Below are 25,461 nucleotides of genomic sequence, written 5' to 3' on the forward strand. Positions count from 1 at the left end.
ACACGCAGTTGTTGGTATTGTTGGGGTTTGTGGAAGGGGGGACAATGGGATTGCTTTGGCACATTGGGTACGCTGAAGTGGGTGGCGGGATGGGGGTTGGATCTTTGGGGGATGTTGGGGGACTGTTATTTTTCCTGGTCAGAGAAGTGAGATCTATGATGCTGATAGACTGTGCTTGGAATTTCTGGTTCTGGTTCGGCCTCCGCAATGGAGGGTCTTATGTCATTTCTGTGCTGATGGTTGGGGTGGACGGGCCTCTAAGATGGGAGCCGGGGAAAGCCTATTGCATTGAGGGTGGATTGCGGGATTGGCGTTATGGAGAGGGGGGGTAAAATCAAATGCATTACTTGGAATGTGCGGGGACTCAATAGGCCGCAAAAGACTAGACAAATGCTTGCCTTTTTGAATAGACATGGCGCGCAGGTGGCGTTCCTTCAGGAAACGCACCTTCAGGGCAAGGCGGCCGAAATGGTGGGCAAACAATGGGCGGGGTGAGACTGGCTACGAAATACTCTTCCTATGCAAGAGGGGTGATGATTCTGATAAAGAGGAATGTTCCATTTGAAGTTATACATGAAGACATTGACCTAGATGGTAGATACATCATAGTACAGGGTAAATTGTGCGGCACACTGATAACTCTGCTCAATGTCTATGGGCCAAATGTGGATGACCCTGATTTTTATGTAACTCTCTGGAACAAGCTCTATTTACTTGCACCATCGGCTATCATTTGTGGGGGGGATTGGAACGTCACACTGGATTCGGATCTAGATAGGAAACAAGACAGACCTCCTGTGCGTAAGAAGGCAGTGGATGCGGTATGCGAGGGTATGGATGGGTTGCGGCTGCTGGATGTGTGGAGACTACGCAATCCGACCAAGCGGGAGGGCACCTGCTACACCTCAGCGCATGATACATGGTCGCGATTGGATTACTGGCTAACGACCCGAGATATCAGCGGTTGGGTGGTGAGTGCTGAACATCTACCTCGTACTATCTCTGATCATGCGCCCGTCACACTGATGCTGCAGCTCCCATCGCATGCCCCCACTCCTTTCACCTGGCGACTTTCCTCTGGGGTGCTGACGGATCAGGTGTTGTCTGAGAGATTGAGGCAGATAATTGAGGAGTTTTTTACGAACAATGTGGGGTCTGTAGACAAAATGGGTACGGTCTGGGAGGCCTTCAAGGTGACGGTGAGGGGTGCGTGTATTGGGCTGAGGTCAGGGGTGCTCACGTCCATTAGGGGTTCCATGACAAGGTTGGAAAGAGAGTTACTGATTCTGGAGCGGCAACTGGAAGAGGGGGGGGGATGGCATGGTCCTTGCTGACATTCGAACAAAGGTGGACGAATATAACGATCTGGCGGAGCAGGAGGTAAAATTCCTCTCCAAGAAGGCTACAGCTAGGTATTACGGCGAAGGGGGTAGACCAGGAAAGGGCCTAGCGGATCGGATCAGGGATCCATGGGCACGTCACTGCACAGTGCAGGAGATTGAGGATCATGGGAACGTGGTGACTAGCACGGAGGGTATACTGGCCTGCTTCTCCAAACATTATGCGCAACTCTATGAACATAGGGACACAGCTGATGAGGAAGAAGTGAATCAATATTTGGAAGACGTAGCCTTGGTGTGGCTATCTAGGGGACAGCAGGAATTCCTTATGCATCACATCACTGAGGCCGAATTTAGGGACGCAATAGCGGCCCTCCCTAGTGGTAAGGCGGCTGGTACGGATGGCTTGCCCTCCGAATTTTATAAAACGTACGCAGATTTACTGATCCCGCAGCTGGCACAGGTGTTGGAAGAAACGTTTGACTGCGGACAATTACCGGCAACCATGAGGGAGGCACTGCTGGTGGCACTACCTAAACCGGGAAAACCGCCTGATAAGTGCGACTCGTATCGTCCCCTTTCACTTATGAACACTGATGTAAAGATAATCGCAAAAGTCCTGGCCACACGATTGCGTTTACTGCTACCTGTTATGGTCTTACCGGACCAATCGGGTTTCATACCACTCAGATCCACTACACATAATTTAAGAACACTCTTTGCTGTACTACACCTGCTTAAACCAGAACTGGCTGCAGCCGCGGTCATGCTGGACGCGGCTAAGGCCTTCGATTCAGTGGCGTGGAAGTACATGATGGCTATACTGCACCGGATGGGGGTGCCGTTCTTCTTCACGTCACTAATTGCCCTCTTATATACTGCACCCACGGCGAGAGTCAGGGTCAACGGGCACTTATCTTCCTCGTTCCCGATACAGAGGGGGACGAGACAGGGATGCCCTCTGTCTCCGTTACTGTTTGCCATCATGATGGAACCTCTGGCCTGTATTTTGCGGCAACGGTATGCTGAAGCTGCATTGAAATTCCCGCTCAGATCTCTGGCGGTGTCAATGTACGCGGATGACATGGTCCTGTATGTTAGGGAACCAGCCCTCCATCTGGAGAACATCTTACGCGAATTCATTAAGTTTGGTCGTCACTCCGGACTCACTATAAATTGGGACAAATCTGTAATTGTGCCGCTCACAGAGGCAACTCGTCAGACCCCGCTAGAATTCCCCCTGGAATGGGCAACAGAGTCAGTTCGGTATCTGGGCGTCTGGGTGCATAGGGACTGCCAGGAGGTCATCCGGGCCAACTATGGTGTTGCTATATCTAAGCTAGAAGATCAAGTAGCGCGCTGGACTCGGCTCCCATTGACTCTAGCGGACCGAATATCCTTAATTAAAATGGTGGTGTTGCCGAAATTTCTCTACCTTTTCATTAACATTCCTATTCTGTTGAAGTCGCATTTCTTTGCAAGGATTAGATCGCTTCTGATAACTCTCACATGGGCTGGCAAGAAACCAAGAGTGACTTGGGAGGTGCTGACCAAACCGTATGCGCTGGGGGGGTTCGCCCTGCCGGACATGAGGCTGTATTATCTCTGCGCACAGGCGCACTTTGCGAGTTATTGGTTGAATGCTCCGCCATACACCCCGCATGTGGCACTTGAGGCGAGTGCGGTTCTGCCGTATCCGCTGAGGGCCATGGTTGTTAACAAACATTCAGTCTTTGAGAAGGGAGAGATAGACACAGTGCGGATCACGGCGACAGCTTGGGAACACCTTGGTCGACGGGCGGCCCGCCTGCCGTTGTATGCACCGGCTATGCCGCTACTTTACTACTCTGATATTTCGGTAACCGGTGAGATTGGAGGGTTACAAGTTTTGAGGGAAGCCGGATTGCAATCCATGGGGGACCTTTTTCCAGGGGCGTCATTTCTCTCCTTACAGGCCATGACGGCTGGATCGACTAACACGTGCATGCCTACTTTTATTTATGCCCGACTGCGGGCTGCGATAAAAGATTTGTATCCAACGTACCCGGAGGAGCCACCGACACTCGGGGCATTGCAGTTGCTCTACACAGCTAAAGACAGGGCTAAATTGGTCTCTAAACTGTATAAGGCTGCGCAGGAGGATGAGGGAGGGGGGGCGGAACTGGCAAGAGCGCGGTGGGATAGAAGTCTTCCAGACCCTCTTAGTGATGACGAATGGCGTGAGTGTTGTAACATGACGGGAGGATATGTGATAAACTGAAACTTCCGTCTTTTAAATTATAAATTTCTGCATCAGTGGTACTACACACCAATTCAACTAGTGAGGTATGGTCTTCGAACTGCTGCTCGGTGCGTGAGATGCAGTGAGGATGATGCTGACTTTATACATCTGGCCTGGGGGTGCTCGCGAGTGTATGACTTCTGGAGGGCGGTGACTGAGTGTCTGACGGTTATGACTTCAACGGAGGTTAAGCTTGATGTGCGTCTTTGTCTGTTGGGTATAGCCTCTGGGGTGGCAGCACAATCACGACGACTAGTGGTACTGGCGCTACAATTAGCCAAGAGGAGAGTCGCTATGGGATGGGGGGAAAGAGGGCTCCAGACGTGCAGCTCTGGCTGAAGGATATGGCTTACTGCAGAGACCAGCTGCACTGTTATTATGAGGGTCTGCCGGAGAGATCTCGCCCGCAAGACATATGGGCTCCGTTTACGCTTTATGTCTTATCTCTGGAGGACTCGGATAGTGAGAGGAATACGACCACTGAATTGCCGGAAGAAGATCATGTTTTTGATTGAGTGTTGCTCGAAAGCGGTGGGGATGAATGCGTCGTGAATTGTGCTCGTGCTGTTGTGCTCAGTATGTTCTATACATTTGCTATGGGAGGTTGACCAGACCAGGCTGCCTTCTGCTATCTAGCTGTGATCCGAGTGTATGATGTAAGAATTGCGTTACGATGCCTATTCTATCCATGCACACTGTGCCGTTTCCTGCAACAGCTAACCCTTGAGCGGTGTATGTGTCCGAATCGTAAGGCTCACTAAGACCAGGATTGGGAGGGGTGGGGGGGAGTTGAGATTGTTAGTCGGTTGACTTTGTTCTGCAAAATCGAAAAAATTAGACCGAGATTACATAAGGGCTATACGGCCGCCATCGACGTGTTCTTTGATCATTGCAATTGGAACATATATGGTGCCTACAGGATCTCAGTCTGGAACTGCACTTGTAATGATGATGTATGTTATTGAGAGCCACTGTGACTGTATAGAACACTGATTGCGGCTGGCCCTGCCAGTGGGTTGTAGGCACACCGCTGTGTTTATTCATAATGTGCAATAAAGGTCTACCAAAAAAAAAAAAAAAAGACTGGGAAGAAGGTTTTTTGAAGGCTGAGGCAGTCTTCTCACCTTTTGAAGGCGTAACAGGTCCTACCCTCTCCTTTTCACCTCCGTGAGGAGATTTGCTGGGACCTAGGCTCTCAGACTCACTGGGGGTCTTCTTGGAGGCCTTAGAAGGTCTTTCCACAGAAGGAGAAGGGGAACCCCTACCCCTCTTCACTGACCTTCTTATGGAAGACATCGACGCTGCATCCTCACTGTCACTAGAGACAGTCTCCTTCCTGGACTTCAGCTTCTGGAGCCATGTCAAAAGTCTACCCTCACGGTACCGGAGGGTCTTGGTGGAAAAGGTGCGACAGATCTTGCAGTCAGCAGCCTGGTGGTCAGGTTTGAGGCAACAGATGCAGTCTTTGTGCCTATCCTCCACAAAAAGCCTTTTCTTGCCACAGGTGGAACATGGCTTGAAAAGGGCTTTTTTCTTCTCCATTTCAGACATCCTGGAAGGCAGACAATAATCCTGAAGTGAATCTGAAAGCTTCTGAAGAAAATATCCAAAAGAAATTCCTTAGAAGAGTAGAAGTTGAGCAGAGCTCACAGGAGACTCCCTAAGCACAACGTGCGGTAGAAAATCTGTGGCTCTGAGGTTCCTTCAGGAAGGTTCTAAGGGGTGAGGCACTTCTGATTGGCTGATGCCTAAGTTTGGTCTCTTTTACACAAAGAGGGTGATATGCTACAAAAGGGAATGAGGCCTAGGCCTTTTTCCTTTGTCTTTTGTAACTACCGCTATGGTATTTTTGTTACCGAGACTCCCATTCCGACGACGGGGAATGATACAAAGCATGGGAATCTATGAAAGTGGCTCGCTCGTCCTTCCGAGATGTACAGCAACGGAAGCACACAGAGTTTCAGTCACACCCACAGAAAAGGCGCACCATGGCAGCACCCGTGGACGCTTCCTCTGAGAGGAGCAGCACTGTCAGGTGCAGCCTGGTGTGGCCTCGGAACTTCAGATTTTCATTGTGTGTGTTAAATATCTTTAGTTTCATAATCACCACACACTAGTAATAATGAGTGTGGATAACCAGGCCGGTCTGTATGTGCTGGAGGCTCATAGCATTGCCATTATTAAATTTACTCACTACCGATCATCTTTCCACGCATAGCATAACCACATAACCCTACGTAATGGTTATTTTATCTGCCAGACGAAAAGAGGCATTACTTTTACTTACTGCCTTTTAATCTGATTCAGGGGCCTGCTGCTGTTACATGACGAAAAACTGCTTGCTTCTTCAACTGACTGAATGGGGCAGCACAGTATGCTGGGGGCGGGTGGCGGTGCGTCACATGCGTGTGCCTCATATGAAGGCAGGCAATGTCGCATTTTAAAAATGTTACAGGACTAAATCCAGCCCAATCAGTAGCCCACTGCACCACTGAATGAAGGCATCGATTTTCCACGTGATATTGGCTTGCGGTTCAGTGGGAGACAGTAGAGAAGGGCTGATATTGTGTGAAATATATTGCCACTACCGAGTGAGTTAGCACTCTTGGGTGGATGTATGACGTTACAACACATGCTTTTACCACGCATGCCTTTACAACGCGGTTTTTACAACGCATGCCTTTACAACGCATAGTGCTTTGGGGCGCTGGATAGTGAATAGTTGAATTTACTATTCCAACTCCAGTCCCCGTGGATAGTAGGGAAGGTGTTGGATAGTAAATTAAACCTATTCCCTATCCTAGAGCGCCCCCCAGCGCAATGCGTTGTAATGGTTAGCGTTGTAAAAGTTGCGTCGTAAAGGCACGGCGTGGTAAAAGTTGCGTTGTAAAGGATTTTTCCCCTCTCGGGTATGACAATAGACCCGGCCCCGAGAAATAAGTGCTTGTGCTAAGCCCCAGAGAGCACCGGCACAAATTAAGCACTGGCCTTAGGGCTGATGTAAAAGTCTGCATAGCAGAAAATGAGGGCTCGGTATCATCCAAGGTGGTCTTATGGGAGGCATTTAAGGCAGTCATGAGAGACAGGGCCCAAAATAGGCTAGCAGAAGTGACCCGGGAGGTTCAGAGCGAGCTTGAGACATTGGAAACCCGAATATTAGAGCTAGAAAGGGAATACTAAGATAGTAAAGCCACAGGGACTCGCCGTAAACTAACGGACACTCAAAGTCAATATAGAGACCTAGTAACGGGGGAGGCCAAAACGCAGGCGATGGCGACGTTACACCGTCTGTATGACGTAGGAGACAAATCTGGCAAACTACTGGCATGGCCGAGCATAAGGGAGAGGGATGCCCGCTGGATAGAACAAGTGCGAGACACCCAAGGGAACCTGACGGGATCAGACGTCTAGATCGCAGAGGCGTTTGCTACGCATTATCAGGCATTCTATGATGCGAGAGATCTAGGCACCCAGGAGGATGCCCTGAAATATATGGAGCACCTTGACCTCCCAGTGCTGACCGACACAGACCGTAAAGACCTAGAGGCTCCCATCACGCTGGAAGAGGTTAAAAAGGCCCTGGCTAAACTACGAGCAGGGAAAGCCCCTGTCCCGAATGGGTTCCCGGCAGAATTCTTTAAGAAAACGGCAGACCTTCTGGTTCGCCATCTACTGGGGCTCTTTGAGGGGGCACGTCAGGACGGGGAACTTCCTCTGGACCTCCGCATGGCCACAATCATCCCGATTTTCAAGGAAGGTAAACCGCCATAGGAATGCACCTCCTACCGTCCTATTTCCCTCCTGAATATTGAGGGGAAACTGCTGGCGACAGTACTAGCGCTCAGATTGCGGAGGGTAATCCCAGACTTAGTTCATTTGGACCAGACGGGATTCCTCCCGGGTAGGGCTATGAGATTCAACCTCCGGCGGTCCCATAACTGGCTGCAGGAGGTGAGTAGGAGGCAAGACCCCCATTGGTTCCTCTCGCTTGACGCTGAGAAAGCGTTTGACGCAGTCCACTGGCCCTTCATGGAGGGAGTCCTAATGCGGCTAGGCTTTGGTCCAAATTTCCGGCAATGGGTACAATTACTCTACACAGACCCAAGAGCAAGGGTTAAGGTAAACGGGATTATATCTGGGGACTTCCCAGAGCGACGGGGAACCAGGCAGGGATGCCCCCTGTCCCCCTTGCTCTTCATGCTGACGATTGAGGTGCTGGCAGCGACAGTCTGGCAACATCCAGACATCAGAGGTTTTCGGCTGGGGCCACTAGATGCCACAGAGGAAAAAATATCCCTCTACGCGGACGATGTCCTCCTTTATATAACACGCCCAGAAACGACGATACTGGTGCTCTTCTCGGAGCTGGAACGATATGGAGCACACGCGGGATATAGGATTAACTGGCATAAGTCGGTCCTATATGACCCAAGGGGCCAAGAGCTGTGGACGAACCTTCCAGAAAGGTTACAGACAACAACGGAGGGCTTTACCTACCTTGGAGTGTTTATGACGCTCGATAAGACCACCTCGTACGACAAGAATGTCGGACGAATACTATGCAATTTTGTAGAGGACGCAACTAGATGGCGGCTCTTACCCCTCACGCTCCTAGGTCGCGCGGCCATGTTCAAGATGATGACGCTGCCCAAGCTCCTATATGCGTTCCACAACTAATAGTACCCTCTCCCCCGAAGGGTGTTCCAGGAAATAAATTCGGAAGTCCGCACCTATCTCTGGCTCTGTAAGCAGCCTAGAGTAGCACTGTCAACCTTACAGAGATTTCACTTCCCAGTGTTGAAGCTTATTATTGGGCAGAACACTTGGTAGCCATTAATGACTGGTTTCACGCCCCGGCTACGCAACCCACGTACGCACTAGAGAGACACGTTATGGGTACCCGCTCCTACAACTATTACCTATACGCGGGCAAAGGGAAGGGAGGACCGCTGCCTGCTACTAGGCTTACACTGGTGCTATGGCATAGAGCAAACAGGATCATAGGATGGGAAAAGAGGCCTACCAGACAAACACCCCTGTGGCACTGCACATGGCTGCAAGACCTGAATAAACTGAAGGGGTTCAAGAGGTGGGATGACATAGGAATCTCGACAATAGGAGACGTGATTGCGAAGGGGGAACTGAAGTCATTTCCAGCCCTAAGGGCAGAATTTGGCCTGCTCCCCACGCAATACTTTACATATGCTCAGCAGAGAAATGCGTGGCGGGCAGAGGCGATCCCGGGGGCCACACTCCCTGAATATGCACCTCTAGAGGGCCGCCTATTGCAAGAACAAATACCAGAGAGAGCGGTGTCACTTACATATAGGACTCTTATGAACAACATGCCCGATGACCTAGGTACCCTTAGAAATATATGGGAGAATGATGTGGGCGAAATGGACAAGGTAAACTGGGACACTGTTCTCATGCATCTAAGGGAAGTAGCAATTAAATTCCGGCTGAGGCTTATACAATTTAATGTCTTCCATAGGACCTATTTTGATAGGGTACGCCTACATAAAATGGGAAAGATAGGAGATACGAACGGCCTAAGATGCGGACGAGAAGGGAGGACTTCTACCATACACACAGGTCATGTCCGCAGATTCAGGTTTATTGGGGGGCGATCCTGAGAGAATTGGGTGAGGTATTGGAAGCTTCCTTGCCAGCAGATCCTAAAATGGTCCTACTAGGTATGACCAGCGATATAGATCTCACTCGCCCGCTACTGATCTTCTTGGTCCTGGCCTTGGTGGTAGCTAAGAGAGATGTGGCAAAGTACTGGGGGGCAGCTACGACATCACGGTTAGAGGAATGGAGGAGAGGCCTGGACCTTTATATGGCTGCCGAAATGGTCACATACAAGGCGCGGGTTGCCCTAAAAAATTTGGCAGAGTGTGGAGTAAATGGAGTAAATATCATGGCCTTGATGAAGGTCTGTGAGAAGAGGTGCGGGAAGAAGGTACGTACGCAGCCAAGAGGGAGTCGAGGGCATTCTTGGACACAGATTGTGCTAGTGAAATGGTGTGGGATGAACACTGATGTATTGCTTTTAATGGTAAGGCTGGGGGGGGGTGGAGGGTTGGAAGGCGAGATATGGTGACCAGTGATGACATGACTGTTTTGTTGTTATATGATAAAATGCAAATAAAAATATTTTTAAAAAGATGCGTACCGGACGGTACCCATTTTTCCACCTCATCGATGGTTCTTACAATCCTGATGGCAAGCCTAAGTTTCCAAGTTACTAACTCTGCCTTTTGGACTTTCTTCTGCTCCTTGGTGCTTCACCAAGGTGTTGAAAACTGCGGTCGAGCCCCCCAGGGCGCAAGGATATTGCCTCATCATTTATCTGGTCGACATCCTTATTATGGACCAAGATCCGTTCCGACTCAGGGAGCAGTTGCAGGCTACGATTCTTTTGCTGGAAATTTGGGGGTTTGTCATCAACGCCAAAAAGTCTCTGCTGACCCCATCCACACTGAGCACCTTCCTGGGGTTGGTCATCAATTCATCAGAGAAGACACTAAGCCTTAATTCCAGAAAAATTGTGAAAACCCGACGGGAATTACGGAAGACTCTGGCCCGCATCACAACCTCTCTACAACAAATAACCTCAGTGGTGGGTCTTTTATCCTCTTCCATTCAGGTGATTTTCGCGGGCCCGTTGCACTACAGGGCCCTTCAGAGGCTGAAGGCTTTCCATCTGCGCCGCTGACTTCAATATTCAAAAGAAGTCCTTCTGACAGAGGAAGTGAGAACTGAAATGAGATGTAGGCTGGTTCACATGAAAGCCTGGAGACGGAGGGCCATCTTCGTTCAGACCTGGATATACTGATGGAGTCCGAAGCCAGCAAGTCCGGTTGGGGGACGCTCAACGGGGACTTGTTTACAGGAGGAAAATGGTCCGCAGCATAGCAGTTTCTCCCTATCAATTGCCTCAAAAAAATGGCAAGCTCTGCGATCCAATTCTGGACCAAGGAGAGAGTCAGTTCTAGTGTCCTGTTAAAGATGAACATGTCAACTTGGGGGGCACCAGGTCCAAGGTTTTAGCAAACCTGGCCAAAGACTTTTGGGCCTATTGCCAGACCAACAATATTTTGGTCACAGCAGAAGAAATGCAGATTGGTGCTCCAGGGAATGGTCAGACAACAGTTTGTGGCAGTCATCCCTCTGGGCTTCCAAGCACTAAACCATTGGTGGGGTCCCTTCTCGGTTGACCGATTTGCCACCCGTTTGGACCTCCAGGTACCCAGATACTTCAGCTGGAAGCCAGACCCTCTTGTGTTTTGAAGTTCCTATAAATCTATATAGGATCTGTGCATTTAGACAACATAAACTGTGGGATTGGTGTTCAGACTGCTTCCAGACACCCCCCCCCCCCGGTACGTTTGCCTGTATACCAGCTAGCTCCCAGTGCCACTGTAAACTCTTTTTACCAAGGAGAGAATAGTTTTGACAACAATCGAACAGGAAAACCCTGTCCCATCAGGAATCGTGGAAACAGTACAGTACTTTTCGCTCAGGATCTGTGCATTTAGACAACATAAACTGTGGGATTGGTGTTAAGACTGCTTCCAGACACCCCCACCCGGTACGTTCGCTTGTATACCAGCTAGCTCACAGTGCCACTGTAAACTCTTCTTACCAAGGAGAGAATAGTTTTGGCAACAATCGAACAGGACAACCCTGTCCTATCCGGAATCGTGGAAACAGTACAGTACTTTTCGCTCAGTCACTCGTGCTGACTTTGTCCCCGAGAGATACACAGAATAAACAGTGGGGACATTTTCAATAAGCATTAATTGAACCTGCATCATTCTATTATAAAATAGGTGTGCTGAAACAACCATGAAACGGATATAAACGATTGTAACTACCAACAGAGTAAACAGATGGTAGATTTCCACCATAGTGCTAAAACAATTACTATAGGCAGGTATATAAATAAATGACAATAATAATACATACTCCTACGATGCTACCCTAACTAGATGTGCCTAAGTGTACCTAGCATGTATGTAGGTGTATAGCCAAGAATCCCTCTAGGCTGAAGGACCCCGTCTTGGTCTCGAGATGGACACCCGTGCGAGGGATGTTAGACCACTGCGTGCTGGAGTGTCTGAGTGCAGGAACCTCAGCGTCTCATGTCAGTGCGTCAGCATGAAAGTCTTTCTCCTCTGCCTGCCCCAGCAAAGATATGGTGTTTATATACCCCAAAAGGTACCCTCGGTGTACCCTATTGTGTTGTGTCGGCCGAGGATGACGAAAGGGATGACCCTTATACATAGTTATTATGCAGAAGATGGTAATCCTGCTGTGATTCTGAGAATCGTCATGCATAATAAATGAGGCTAGTTTTCTTGGAAAACCACACATTTATGCAGCACCTAACTAGGTAAAAGGTCAATACCAAAAACCGTTATGTAGTACAATGGGAGGGAAAATGTAGGGGAATGGTTAGGTGACTACACAGGCCTATATTGGGGTACATTACAAAATATAACACTGGCAGCAGCAACCAATGCTTTTCTACAAAATAGGAGCCTGGAGACAGGCTAGGCGTTCCCTCCTTTTGCAATGATTATGAGGGTGTCCGCACAGGTACGCAGATAGAAAGCAAAAATAGACTTGATCACGCCTTTCTGGAAGTCTAAAGTTTAGTTTCCAGTTCTTCTGGAACTTTCTTGGGATTTTCCAATCAGCCTACCTCACGTTTCAGATCTACTGAATTCTCTGGGAGAGTGTCACCCACTAGTCCTGCAAGATCGGATGCCCCTGTTAGTGCTGAGGATTACCAGGAGAGAAGGAGAGTCCCAGGCCTTTCACGAGAGACCCTCCTGGCATCAGCACTGGCAGAGGAAACAATGAAACATTACAGGTCAGCATGAACACGATTGGTTCGTTGGGGTGTTCAACACAGTGAGGATCCCGTGGGGTGCGAAGTTGTCCCACTCATGAACTTCTTGGCCTCGCTGAATTCGCAAGGTTTGGCTTACAGTGCAATACATTTGTATCAATCTGCCATTTATGAGAGTATGGTAGAGGGCATTCGACTCCCCTACCCCCTACATCCCCGTGATAGAAAGTTAATTTCTCTAAAGAAACCTTTCAAAGCAGTGTCTTCCCCCACCATTGTTCGCTGGGTCATGCAAGAAGCTGGCATTAACACATTACAATTTAGGGCACATTCAGTGAGATGGGCCAGGGCCTCTGAAGCCTTCTCTCTAGGGGCAAGACTAAAGGACATTATCAATGCAGATGACTCGTCTTCGGACTCAATGTTTAAATGATTTTACTTCAAACCGGTGATAGATATGGCGTCTTTGGTGGTGGATAAGCTTTGAACGACCAAAATCTTTGCCTCGGGTCCTTACATAGAATGAAACATTTCCTAGCATTCGTAACAGAACATTTCAATTCAATTAACAAATGCAAGCATTATTCCCCCCAGGTTTCGGCGAATATTGTCCCAACCCTGCAATTTGTTCATCTGAAGTCCTCATGCACATAGTACTATCAACCTCAGAGAAAGCTTAGTGAGGTATAAGTACATTTGAATTACCAGTTCTGATGGATTTCTGAAGTTTCTTCTGTGTTCATTATAGTATATATGTATATATATTGGTAACCAGGTGGAGTTTTCTTATGCAAGGCATTGTTGTCGATTTCAATGTGCAACTTATTTTTTCTGGTAAAATATTGGTGAATCCCTCCCAGGACACCAAAGTTATTATGGATCTATATGTTTTTCATAGGTGTTGATTCCCCCAAAGGAGAATAAAAAGAATGTTTGGATTCTCTTCTGCCGCACTCAAGAAAGAGGAAGTGGTTTAGAGGAGGCAGACTGTTATGGAAGGATGTAGACTGTCACTGGTTGAACTATGTTTGTAGTCCTGTCCCATGGGTGTCCTGGGAAAATTATTTTATATTAAGCTGATGTCTGCTGGAAGTAAATAAATATGATGAGCACAATCCTCGCCTCTGTGTCCTTCATAGAATTGAAACTTTTCTTTACGAACGCTTAAGAATTTTTCATTCTCTTACGAAGATACCTATCTTTTTAATGGCCTTGTCACATTAAGCTGTTCAAAGAAGAAAGCTATAGAGTATGCGTATTTAAAATACAGATTTTAGTTTTCAATCACATATCAATTCTTGAAGCATATGTCTGTATTGCACATACTGAAATAATAAATTTTAAAAAACAATAAAAAGGGTAAATAACATTCTCAAGCCTCATTACGGTGACCCGTAATACATTTTACCTTTTCTGCATGCTTACTTTAATGATATTTTACAGCGAACCTGCTTGATAGATGCTTAAACAAAGACCAACCTAATCGCTACATTAAGTTCTTCAACTTCTTCCCTGAGTCGTTTTGTTTCCTCCTGCAGCTGGCTCCTCTCCTGTTGCAGTTTAGAAATATATTCAAATGTTTTTTGAAGGGTTATTGCATGACTGACCTACATTGATGAGAGACAAAGAAACAAACAGCCTTTTAATAGCTGGAACCATACCACGTTTAAAGAGAGAAAACAATGTCAAATGTATTTCAGGTTTATAGTAAACTAGAACTGAAACACTTCCTGGTAAGACTGTCATTTTAAGGTCTTGGCTACATCCAGCATTTTGTCGTCTGTTGGCCGGACCTTTTGTTTCTAATACACTAAATATATACTTTGGTTAGGTTCTTGCTCAGGATTGTACTGTTTTGCTGTCTATCTCACTTCCCTGCTTCTCTTTCGAAGGCTATCTTCACTATTCCTGAGCTTTTCCTGCGCAGGAGCATTTAAGTCTCATAGTGTTATGATTAAATGGGGTAGTATTCCACTGCTGACGTCAGACTTTGCTTTGCAGTGCACTGGAGGTACTATTTCCTGCACCTTTCTCTCCCTGCTACCCCTTCTTCTGACCCATCTCTATTCCCCTCACTCACTACCACCACTCAGCGTCCTATTGATGTTTTCTTTTTTAAAGTTTTTGCCACCTGCTGCACTATAGGACACCTTAAAATGGCTCTGTGACCAGTCAAAGATGGCCACATGCAAGGCATCTCCAACTGAGCTTGTTTTACTTTAACAAATCCCATTCAAAGATGGCCACCACAGATGTCCAAACAGCCAAGGAAGCTAACAATGCATGGGATGTGTTGAAATAAATTCAAAGCTGGCTAATGCTGATACGCTTTTATCTGTGGTGGCCATATTTTAATGTATCTAGTAATGCTTGATAAAATTCTGTTTCAAGATGGCTACCATGGGTGCGCATGCATCTACAGTAACCATCAAGGAAGGGCATTTGGTTAAAATATAACAAAATGCATTCAGGGATGGCCACCATGGATATGTGTGCATCCGCAGCATCCATCTTTTCATGCATTTTGCTTTATTTTAACAAAAAGCCGATGTCAATACAAGATGACCTCCACGGACAAATCTGCATTTACAGTGGCTATTTAGGATCGCAGCAAGCAATAACAAAGTTAATAAGTTTCACACTCAAAACCTTCCGGCTTTGCCACTGCTTGTTTTTTTTGGCTAGTTAGCGAGGTAATTTGGGGGGGGGATAAGGGGGGGGGGGAGATACTCACTGGTTTTGTACTGGGAGATACAAAACTGTGTAGAGTGCTAAAGCCAATTCTGATGTTGAACCTCCTTTTCTGTTCAGCCGAAATATGCTTCATTCTTCGATTCTAAGAGAGAACATGAAATTGTATTTTATGTGGCTTGTTGCATGGCAGTTTACATTTACATGTTACTTTGTGTTTGCTATTCCTACTAAAATAAAATTTGAACTGTCATAACAGAGACTTCTTGCAAGGGACTATAGGGGACAAGCAGCTCTGTCGTCTTAAGAACTTTTCTCACAAAAGAGATGTACAATTAGGCCTTTCCATTTGATTACATTACACAAATAATTCTGAATCCTTGTTGCTAATACCGGTATTTTTTTTAACAAAATGACTCTAAAAGGTTCAACAATATTTAATGTTTGTTAGTACTCAATTATGAATAAATTATTTTGCCCGTACGTCATGTCGGAATGAAAGCTGTGTGCTTATAAAAAGGGAACATTCTTACATACCTTAAATGCCACATTTTGCGGCTCATTCGTGGTTTTTCTGGTGCTGTCAGCTTTAGAGGACTGGGTAACAGGACCTTGATCATTTACACAATGTGATCTCTTTACCAAATGCTGTCGTTCTAGGTCTTGCAAAAGAAAAGTACACCATATAAGTAACTGTGAAAATCGAACTGCCTAAAATTGCACAGCAGCTTAAAGTAATGCTGTTTTATTAACGACTGGCAAATCAATCAAGCAAAAGTAAAATCTGCTCACTTGAGGGTTATCCCCATAAAACTTGGATCACAATTTGCAGTTTTCCCGAGCGCCCCTCCCACCTCCTCCCCCCACATTTTTTTTCCATCTGATTGAAAGTGAAACAAGTTGTTGCCAGTAGGTGCCCGCTGGATTTACTTTAATCAGCATAGTTCACACACCCCCCACCCCCCCCCCCCCCGCTCCACCCATGCACCAATGCAAACAAACCAGGCACTGCTCGAAAAGGAACCATGGGCCACATGCATCAACATAAGGAAGAAAACGAGTTACTTACCTGTAACTACGGTTATCCAGTATTGGTATCTTTCATAGATTCACATGCCTGAATCATTCCCCGTCGTCGAGGCGGGAGTCCCACGGTATAAATCTATACAAAAGCAGTGCCTAGAAAATTTCTTGTAGTAGGCTGAAAAAGCCCAAAGGCCTAACTAGGCCTCAAAACTTAGCAGCCTATCTACATCATTATGTAAAAAGACCTGAAATAGTAGCCTCTGCCAATCAGCTGTCCTCACCCTCTAGAACCTTCCCAGCTCAGGCAGTTCTCCTCAGATTTTCCCAGCACAAGTCAAAATGAGTATCCATAAAACAGAACTGCCGTGCCGGGGAGGAGGGTGGGTGCATGTGAATCTATGAAAGATACCAATACTGGATAACCGTAGTTACAGGTAAGTAACTGGTTTTCTTATCCAGTATTGGGGTATCTTTCATAGATTCACATGCCTGAATCAGAGTAGCAAGCAGTAACATCATGTCTGTCGTTAGAGGAAAGTGGGAGACAAATAAATCATATAACCAGGAAGGTAATAGAGCACAAACTTGTTAACATAACATATGCATCAAAACCTTCATAAATACATCATAGAGAGGACAGCGTTATAAAATGCTTAAACAGTCAAAGAAGAATAAAAAACTATAAGAAATCTAACCTTAGTGAAGATGCTGCAGTACCGCATCCCCAACTGCTGTATCATCATGAACCGCCGACTGCAGACAGTAATGCTTGGTAAAAGTGTGTACACTTTTCCAAATAGCAGCTCGGCAAATGTTCTCCAGCGTCACTCCAGCGAAAAGGGCAGTAGACGCTGACATTGTTCTAGTGGAATGTGCTTTGACCTTTCTTGGTAAAGGTTTGTTGGCCTTGTCATGACAGAAAGTAATCGTAGAAGACAACCACCTAGCTATAGTTGCTTTCATGACAGCTTGGCCCAATGTGGCTTTGCCATAAGCAACAAAAAGTTGATTAGATTTGCGGATGTCCTTTGTTTTTTGAAGATAAAACTTCAGGCACCGTTTCACATCCAGAGAATGTAACACCTTCTCCGCTGGAGTTTTAGGATCCGGGAAAAAGGTTTTGAGTTTGACCGGTTGATTGATGTGGAACTGAGTTGGTACTTTAGGAATGAACCTTGGGTTGGTTTTGGTCTTTAGAGAATTGCAAAAAAGGCTGTGTAATAGTGAAGGCCTGTATTTCACTAACTGTGCGAGCTGAAGTGAGAGCCAGCAAGATAGCCACTTTCCAAGTTAGAAACTTCAGTTCCGCCTTATGAATCGGTTCAAAAGGCCTTTTTAGAAGTTGAGAAAGAACAATATTAAGATCCCACTCAGGAGGAGGAGGACGAACTGGTGGAAAAGCTCGGAATAGTCCCTTAAGGAATTGTTTGATCAAAGAGGATGAACATAAGGATGGTTTGTTGGAACTCTTCCTGAATCTGGATATCGCCGCCAGATGCACCTTAATGGATGAAAAGGCTAGACCAGCCTTAGACAAAGACAGCAGGTATGGCCAACGGGGAGCAATGAGGATGAGAGTGCAGTGTTCCCTCTTCATCTTTTGCAGTACCTTCTGAATGAGCGGAATCGGCGGATAGGCGTACGTGAATATTCCGGACCATCTCATCAGAAGGGCATTTCCTCTTGACCCCTGTTGTCGGAACCTGCTGGCATAAAACAGGCATTTGCTGTTCTGCCGTGTGGCAAACAAATCCAGCGTTGGTGTCCCCCAAATTCGAAAGATCATCTCTACTTGATATTGTTCGAGCTCCCATTCGTGACAGCCCGTGAACGTTCTGATGAGGTTGTCTGCTAGAGAGTTCCGAACGCCTTGTACATGCTCTGGTCTGAGGGATATGCCGTGGCGCAGGGCCCATTCCCACATCTCCTGAGCCTCCAGCGACAGGGTGAGAGATTTTGTTCCTCCCTGTTTGTTTATGTAGTACATGCTGGTGGTATTGTCCGTACGCACCAGCACGGACGAATTCGCAATCCTTGGAAGGAAGGCTTGTAGGGACAGAAAAATGGCCCTCAGCTCTAGGCTGTTGATGTGCTTCTGCCGGTACTGACGAGACGATCGTCCCTGGATCTGAAGGTCCTGAAGGTGACCTCCCCAACCTTCCATGGATGCGTCCGTAGTCAGGGTGAACTCTGGAATGTCTTGGAGAAAGGTGAGGCCTGGTGACAAATTGTGCGCCTTCGACCACCAAAGAAGAGCATGTTTCATTTTGGCAGTCACTTTGATGCGGTCGTCGAATGATCCGTCGACTTGCCTCCACTGGCGAAGTAACTCTTCTTGTAACGGTCTCATTCTGAGTCTCGCCATAGGAATGAGGCTGATTGCAGATGAGCACATCCCTAGAAGGGAAGCGAATATCCGAACTGAAAGTGACCTTCTTGCAAATATTTGTTTTGCTAGTTTTAACAGCTTGTTTTGCCGCTCTTGTGTCAAGTACGCCTTGCACTGGCATGTGTTCAAGACTGCTCCCAGAAAGGTCAACTCTTGACTAGGTTGAAGCTGAGATTTTTTCGAATTGAGGGTTAGTCCTAGATTCGAGAAGAGAGAGAGCGTACTCCTGACCGCTTCCATTGGTGAGTTTCTGGATGGACCTTTTAACAGCCAGTCGTCGAGGTATGGAAAAACTTGTATTCCCCGGGACCTCAGCAATGCTGCCACTGGAGCCAGACATTTGGTAAAGATTCTGGGGGCCGATTTTAGGCCGAATGGGAGCACTTTGAACTGAAAATGGACGCCAGCCACTTGAAACCGTAGGTATTTGCGGTGAATAGGGATGTGGAAGTAGGCGTCTTGCAGATCCAGAGAAGCCATAAAGTCCCCTTCGTTGAGACAATTCAGAATGTCCTACAACGTTACCATGCAAAAACTCTGTTTCTTTAGATACTTGTTGAGTTTGCGCAAATCCAGTATTGGACGCCTCTCTTCTGAATTTGTCTCTACGAGGAAGAATCAAGAATAAAATCCTTTCCCTTTCTGAGAAGGAGGAACTCGTTCTATCGCATTCTTGTGTTTCATCTTTAAGGCTTCTTTGAAGAGTAAGTGAAGAAGAGGGAGAGGGGGACCCCGGGGCGGCGTTGTTGGAGGCTTCTGTAAAAACTCCAGAGTGTGTCCATTCCTGACAAGATCCAGGACCCACTGATCCGAAGTTATCGTCCGCCATTGGTGGTAAAAGGCGGAGATTTTGGCGCCCACGGGAAGGGAAAGGTGAATGGCTGACATCCGGCAAAGCTCATGGCGCTTGTTGGAATCATGCCCTTGATTGCTTGAGCGTCGTTTCCCTCCTTGCCGAGAGAAAGAACCAGAGGCAGGCTGTCTGTAAGAGGATTGATAGTAAGGTTGTTTGTAGTGAGATTGGTATTGACGATTCTGTTGGTTGGAATAGTTTCCCCTGGAGGAGTAACCACGGACTCTTGCTCCTCTAAAGGATCCCCTCTTGTATTGCAGGGTACCAAGTGATTTAGCTGTGTCTGTATCTGTTTTTATAGCCAGCAAAGCGTCATCGATGTGCTTCCAAAAAAGTGAATCTCCATCGTACGCCATGTCCAAGATTTTTGTTTGGACCTTAGGCCTGAAGGTGCTAGCCCTGAGCCAACCTTGACGCCGAAGTACAGCTGCTCCAGCCAATTGTCTGAAATTGGTGTTTGAAATATCCAGGACGCAATCAATGATTTCTGAAGCTGCCCTTTCACCCTCCTGTACAAACCTGCGTACCTCCTGCTGATGATCCTCAGGGATCAAGTCAAGATATTCCGTCAGGTCGGACCACGTCTGCCTATCATAACGAGCCAGGATAGCCAATGAATTAGCTGCTTTAATGGAGGCTGCTGCATTTGCTGAGAACTTCTTCCCAATGGCATCCAGTCTTCTGCCCTCCTTGTCAGGTGGTGTTGAAATGGGAGCAGAAGGATTCTTGGATTTCTGCTGCGCAGCCTGGGATATGACAGAGTCTGGTCGAGGGTGACCTATTAAACAAGATGGAGTATCCGATGGTGCTCGATACTTTTTCTCTATTCTTGGAAGGACTGCAGGAATGGAAGCGGGCGTTTTCATGATGGTGAGGCCCTCCTTCCAAATATAGTCAATAATGGGAATAGCCCTGGTAACTCTGCGATATCCCTCTTTAAAGTCATGCAAAAAGCAGTCCGACTGCTCAACTGTGACGATCAATTCAAATCTATTAGCAGCTCGCTGCATAATATTGTGAAAACCGCCAATATCCTCGGGTGGAGAATCTGAAGGACGGGGCGCAGGCGGTGAAGGCATAGGAATGACATAATCCTCCCAAGGATCTATAGGTGTATTATCCGGCAACTCGCCTTCTTCCCTGCTTTCTCCGTCATCATTAGAAGAAGTATCTGTGTCATCTTGAGGTGCTGGACCAGTATCTTGTCTCGGCGACAATGAAGCTCGCGGCGACGGAGGTCTTGGCACGTCAACTGGAATAGGCGACACAGCGGGTGCAACCGGAGTTGGTGGAAATCTTTGGCGATAATCCACCAACATAGCCTGCAAATCCTGAATTAAGGTAGATGGCAAATGACTAGTGTCCTCAGACCGAGAAGGTCTGGCATGGGGTGATTGATATGGCGTCGAATAAACGTCATGAGTATAATGACCATGGACATCATCTTCATCATCCTCCTGATATTTAATATTCAATTGAGAAGGGTGACGGGCAATCCCAAAAGGACTGTCATCCTCTTCACCTTCATCTGAATCCTCTTCCAAATATGTCTCCAAAATGTGCGATGGTAAGAGTGGAGAAATGTGAGAATAATCTTGTCTTTGATACGTTTTCTTTTGAAAATGAGTATATTGAATCTTTGTCGGAGGTGAACTATGCAACAGATGAGCAGATGCCACTGCGGAAGCCATTGTTATTGGGATTTCCGTCGACGGTACTGTCAGTGACAAAGATTTTGCAGTTGACGGGGTCGTCAATGGTGTCTTCGTCGACGAGTCCCTCATCGACGGGTCTGTCGATGATGTCTTCGTCGACGAGTCCCTCGTCGACCAGGCCGTCGATGGTGTCTTCGTCGACGAGGCCAGAGCCGACGAGGCCGTCGATGGTGTCTTCGTCGACGAGTCCTTTGTCGATGAGGCCGTCGATGGTGTCCTGGTCGACGAGTCCTTCGTCGACGTGATAGTCGAAAGTGTCTTCGTCGAAGATGATGTCGGCTTCGTCGACAGAATTGTCGTCGACGGACCGGAAGATTTAGTCGACGGGGCCGTCGTCGACGGCGACGTCGACGACGGGACAGTCGGCAACTTGTTTTTAGTCAGCGATGGCTTGACAGGCGATGGCAAATGTTGAACAGACATCAGAGGTGAGTTAATAGCCGAAGTTGTAACAGTAGAAGCAGTTGAAGAAGCAGAAGTCAAGGTAGTAGTAGGAACAGACACCAGAGAAACAGTCTTAGCCTGGGCTGTACTCACAGTTGTCATTCGTGAAGAAGCCAATGCACTCTTTGAGGGTTCTGAAGCTCTCTGAGAGGTTTTACGTTTTTTCTTTCTCTCAGGAGAAGAACTTTCTTTGGATCTGGCTCTCTTGCTGGAGGTAGAGGCCTTGTCCTCATCATCAGTGGACGAAGATTTCAACCACAAAAGAACCCTTGCCTCCTTATCCCTGATAGTTTTCTGAGGGAAGGTACGGCAAATCCTACAGTCCTTCACAACATGTGAAGGGTGTAGACAATAAATGCAGTCAGAGTGCTGGTCATCCACATGGACCCACTTCTTATAGCAGGTTCCACAAGCTTTGAAAAGAGACTTCATTTCAGACATTTTTGAGGAAAAAGTCAAAAAACTGAGTAGGCACTCAGGGAGACTCCCTTACACACGAAGTGCGGTGAAAATCTGAGGAGAACTGCCTGAGCTGGGAAGGTTCTAGAGGGTGAGGACAGCTGATTGGTTGAGGCTACTATTTCAGGTCTTTTTACATAATGATGTAGATAGGCTGCTAAGTTTTGAGGCCTAGTTAGGCCTTTGGGCTTTTCCAGCCTACTACAAGAAATTTTCTAGGCACTGCTTTTGTATATATTTATACCGTGGGACTCCCGCCTCGACGACGGGGAATGATTCAGGCATGTGAATCTATGAAAGATACCCCAATACTGGATAATTGCTGTTCCTAAATAGCGATTTTTAAGGAATTGCTATTAAACTAAATCACGATTCCTACACATTACCTAAAAGCGATTCACAAATTGTGATTCGCTATTAGGCCCATAGGAAAGAATGGCAATGCATTTGCAAATTGTGATAACCAAATTGGAAATCGCATATTGCGAATGTAATTTCAAGGGTGCCAAGGCCCCCCTGATGCATCCCCCAAAAGGTAAGTATGCACATTTGGCACACATACATGCCCTAAGGGAGCGTGTTTGTGCGCCACATGTCACTTTGATGAATGCACTTTTGTGCATTTTTGAAAGAATTTGCAAATTATCATCAACTTGAAATTGATGGTAATTAGCGTTTCCTAAATGCAAAGTCGCATTTAGGAAAGGCTTGATGCATCTCAAATAGGGAATTGCAACTTGCGATTCCCTAAATGCATTCGCAATTTAGGTAATCACAATACATTGTGATTACCTAACTTGCTAATTCAAAGCCTGTGATGCATCGGAAAAGGCCTTTATCCGCCAGTTTGTGACCGGAAAAAAGCTTGATGCGTGTGGTCCAATATCCCATTTAAAGGGGTACTTCTCCTGGCGAATATGTGCTTTGGGATAGCCGCAAGAAAGTGAGCCTCAAACAAGGATACATCCACTAGATATCAGGAAGAGGGAGCAGACCCCCCAAACTTTCCTTCAAAGAAATGTGAGGAAAATGTCTGATTTTGGTCAAAGTGTGATATTTTATGAAAAATAGTAGGATCAACTCACGGATCATATTTAGGTTTGTTATTTCATGCATCACCCACTTAAAGTTTGCACATAATTTGTCTATCTGTGTAATTGTGAAATATTGAGCAGATACGTACTGCATTGGGTGTGTGGTCTTACAGGCCAACGTGGCCGCCATGTTCTACTAGAGATCCCTTACAAAGCCTGCTTTATACATCGCAATCATCCACAGAAATGGCCGTAATTCTGAAGCCCTCATACATTTTTGCTTAATCAGTTGCACTAATTCACAGACCCGATCATAAAACAAAGTAAATAAATCCAGAGTGGGCAACACTGCAGGAAGCAGGAGGTCTGGTTGACAGGTGCCACAGACCAGGATAAGTGGTGCAACCTGTTACCGTGTGACAGGTAAGGCCCTTCGCCGCTTCCATATCTTAGGTCACACCAGCAATCCTGTGAAGCTTCTGGCACGTGCTGGCTGACAACATAACCTAGATCCAGGCAAAAGCTGTGTGGAGAGAACTGAATGGGGGTGCCACATCCAAAGAAAAAGCAGGATTCTTGTAAAGCGTGACTACTCACCCGTTAGGGTCTCAAGGTACTGAGAGAAGGGGGTTCTGCGGTTCAGTGTAAGAGCCAGGTCTTGAGGTTCTTCCTGAATTGAAGCAGAGTCTGTGATTGCCTGAGATGTAGAGGCAGGGAGTTCCAGGTATTCGCAGTGAGGTAGGAGAATGATCTTCCTCCAGCTGTGGTCTTGCAGATCCGTGGGATGGTGGCCAAGGCCAGATGGGAGGAGCGGAGTTGTGTGGTGGGAGTGTAAGAGAGGCGGTGGTTGAGGTAAGCAGGTCCGGCATTGTGGAGGGCTTGGTAAGCAGGTGTGAGGAGCTTTAAGGTAATTGTTTAGTTGATCGAGAGCCAGTGAAGGTCTCTCAGGTGACTGGTGATGTGGCTATGGCACGGAATGTTCAGTAGGAGTCTGGCGGAGGTGTTCACTAGTTTCTTTAGGAGTTCCTGGGTGGTGCAGGCATAGAGTGCATTACCGTAGCTGAGTCTGCTGCTGACAAGCGCATGGGTGTCTTTCTTCCTGGACTTCAGTGGGGATCTACTTAAAGCAAGGGGAGCATGTGGAAGCAGGAGGACGAAACTGTGTTGATTTGACGGTTCATAGAGAGCGAGGAGTCCAGGTTGATGCTGAGGTTACATGCGTGGTCAGTGGGTGGGTGTGGGGGGTTCCGAGCACTGCAGGCCACCAGGAGTCATTCCATGCAGAGGGGGTGGAGCCCAGGATGAGGACTTCGATCTGGTCTGAGTTGAGCTTTGAGGCAGCTGTCCTTCATCCATGTGGTGACTGCCTTCATCCCGTTGTGGAAGTTGCTCTTGACAGCTGTGGGTTCGTCTGTGAGGGAGAGAATCAGCAGGGTGTCCTTCGGTGTAGGAGATGATCTTGAGTCCGTGACATCCATAGTCTGAAGCTGAGAGGTGAGCTGTCTATGGGGCAGAAGAGACTGATGTGGAGTTGGGTGTTTCATAATTGGATAGGACGGGGACTCCTTTCCTTCAAGGCCGATGCTTTATAATAGCAAGCAAGCTAAGAAAGCCTCTTGAGATGCTGGCTTTAGGAGTGGAACCACAGAGCTGAGCTAAGGACTGAAGAATACAGAAGGGAGAAGGTCCACAGAAAGAGCATGATCGGGCCGCCATGGTGACTGAGTGACAGCTGGCAAGGTCCAGCAACAGAGGGCCACAAGGCAGAGAATTGGTCCCCCCCCCCCCCCCCCGGTGGCCACCCAGGGGTGCAACTAGACTTTAACTTCAGGTGTTCTAACAGGTCAACCAATACAGGCAGGGCTAATACTTTAAACAATGGGACAGCGCTATTGTGCGAGCTAATAGAAGAAAACAGAGATAAATTGTGTATTTTAATTTTGCCCGGCAAGCCAAATTTGACCGCAAACGTGTTTAAGTGGATTTGACAATGATTTTAGGCTAATGGCAGAGATCTCTTCTTTTTTTTTTAAGAACAGTTTTGTGATTTTTTATAAAAACAAGTATAATTGTCACAAAGGCTTGTTAACTCTCTTCTCTAGAGATCTTTGGGTTCCAAGAAGCCCCAGCCTCAAGCATCTCTTGCTACCAAGATCTTTGTCCTCCCCGTATCCTCTGCACTGTGGGCCTTCATCCCATGTGAGCTGCTTGAGGCCCTCTTGGGACTCCTGTTCCTTTGGCCTATGGGTTCACTTGAGGGTCTTCTTTGGTTCCAGTGGGCTCCCCTACTTGGTCGGGGCCTTCTCTGACTTACCTGCTCATGGTGAGTCACTCGGACCTTGCTGTTCCCGACACTGCATCTTTTT

At 47.1% G+C, this 25,461-nt stretch overlaps 1 protein-coding gene across 2 annotated transcripts in view; it reads right to left on the bottom strand.

The window, feature by feature from the left end:
* The window catches only part of MLXIP (MLX interacting protein), a 2,166,122-nt gene that overhangs the window by 221,361 nt on the left and 1,919,300 nt on the right, over window positions 1-25,461 (bottom strand). For both annotated transcript variants that reach the window (XM_086942977.1, XM_086942976.1), the window contains 3 exons: window positions 15,713-15,837; window positions 15,219-15,320; window positions 13,964-14,091 (listed from right to left, as the gene is read on the bottom strand). In XM_086942977.1, coding sequence (XP_086799103.1) covers window positions 13,964-14,091; window positions 15,219-15,320; window positions 15,713-15,837 — 355 coding nt within the window. The remainder of the gene's footprint in view (window positions 1-13,963; window positions 14,092-15,218; window positions 15,321-15,712; window positions 15,838-25,461) is intronic.

This window comes from Lissotriton vulgaris, chromosome 11 (genome assembly GCF_964263255.1).
Source record: "Lissotriton vulgaris chromosome 11, aLisVul1.2, whole genome shotgun sequence".
NCBI lineage: Eukaryota > Metazoa > Chordata > Amphibia > Caudata > Salamandridae > Lissotriton > Lissotriton vulgaris.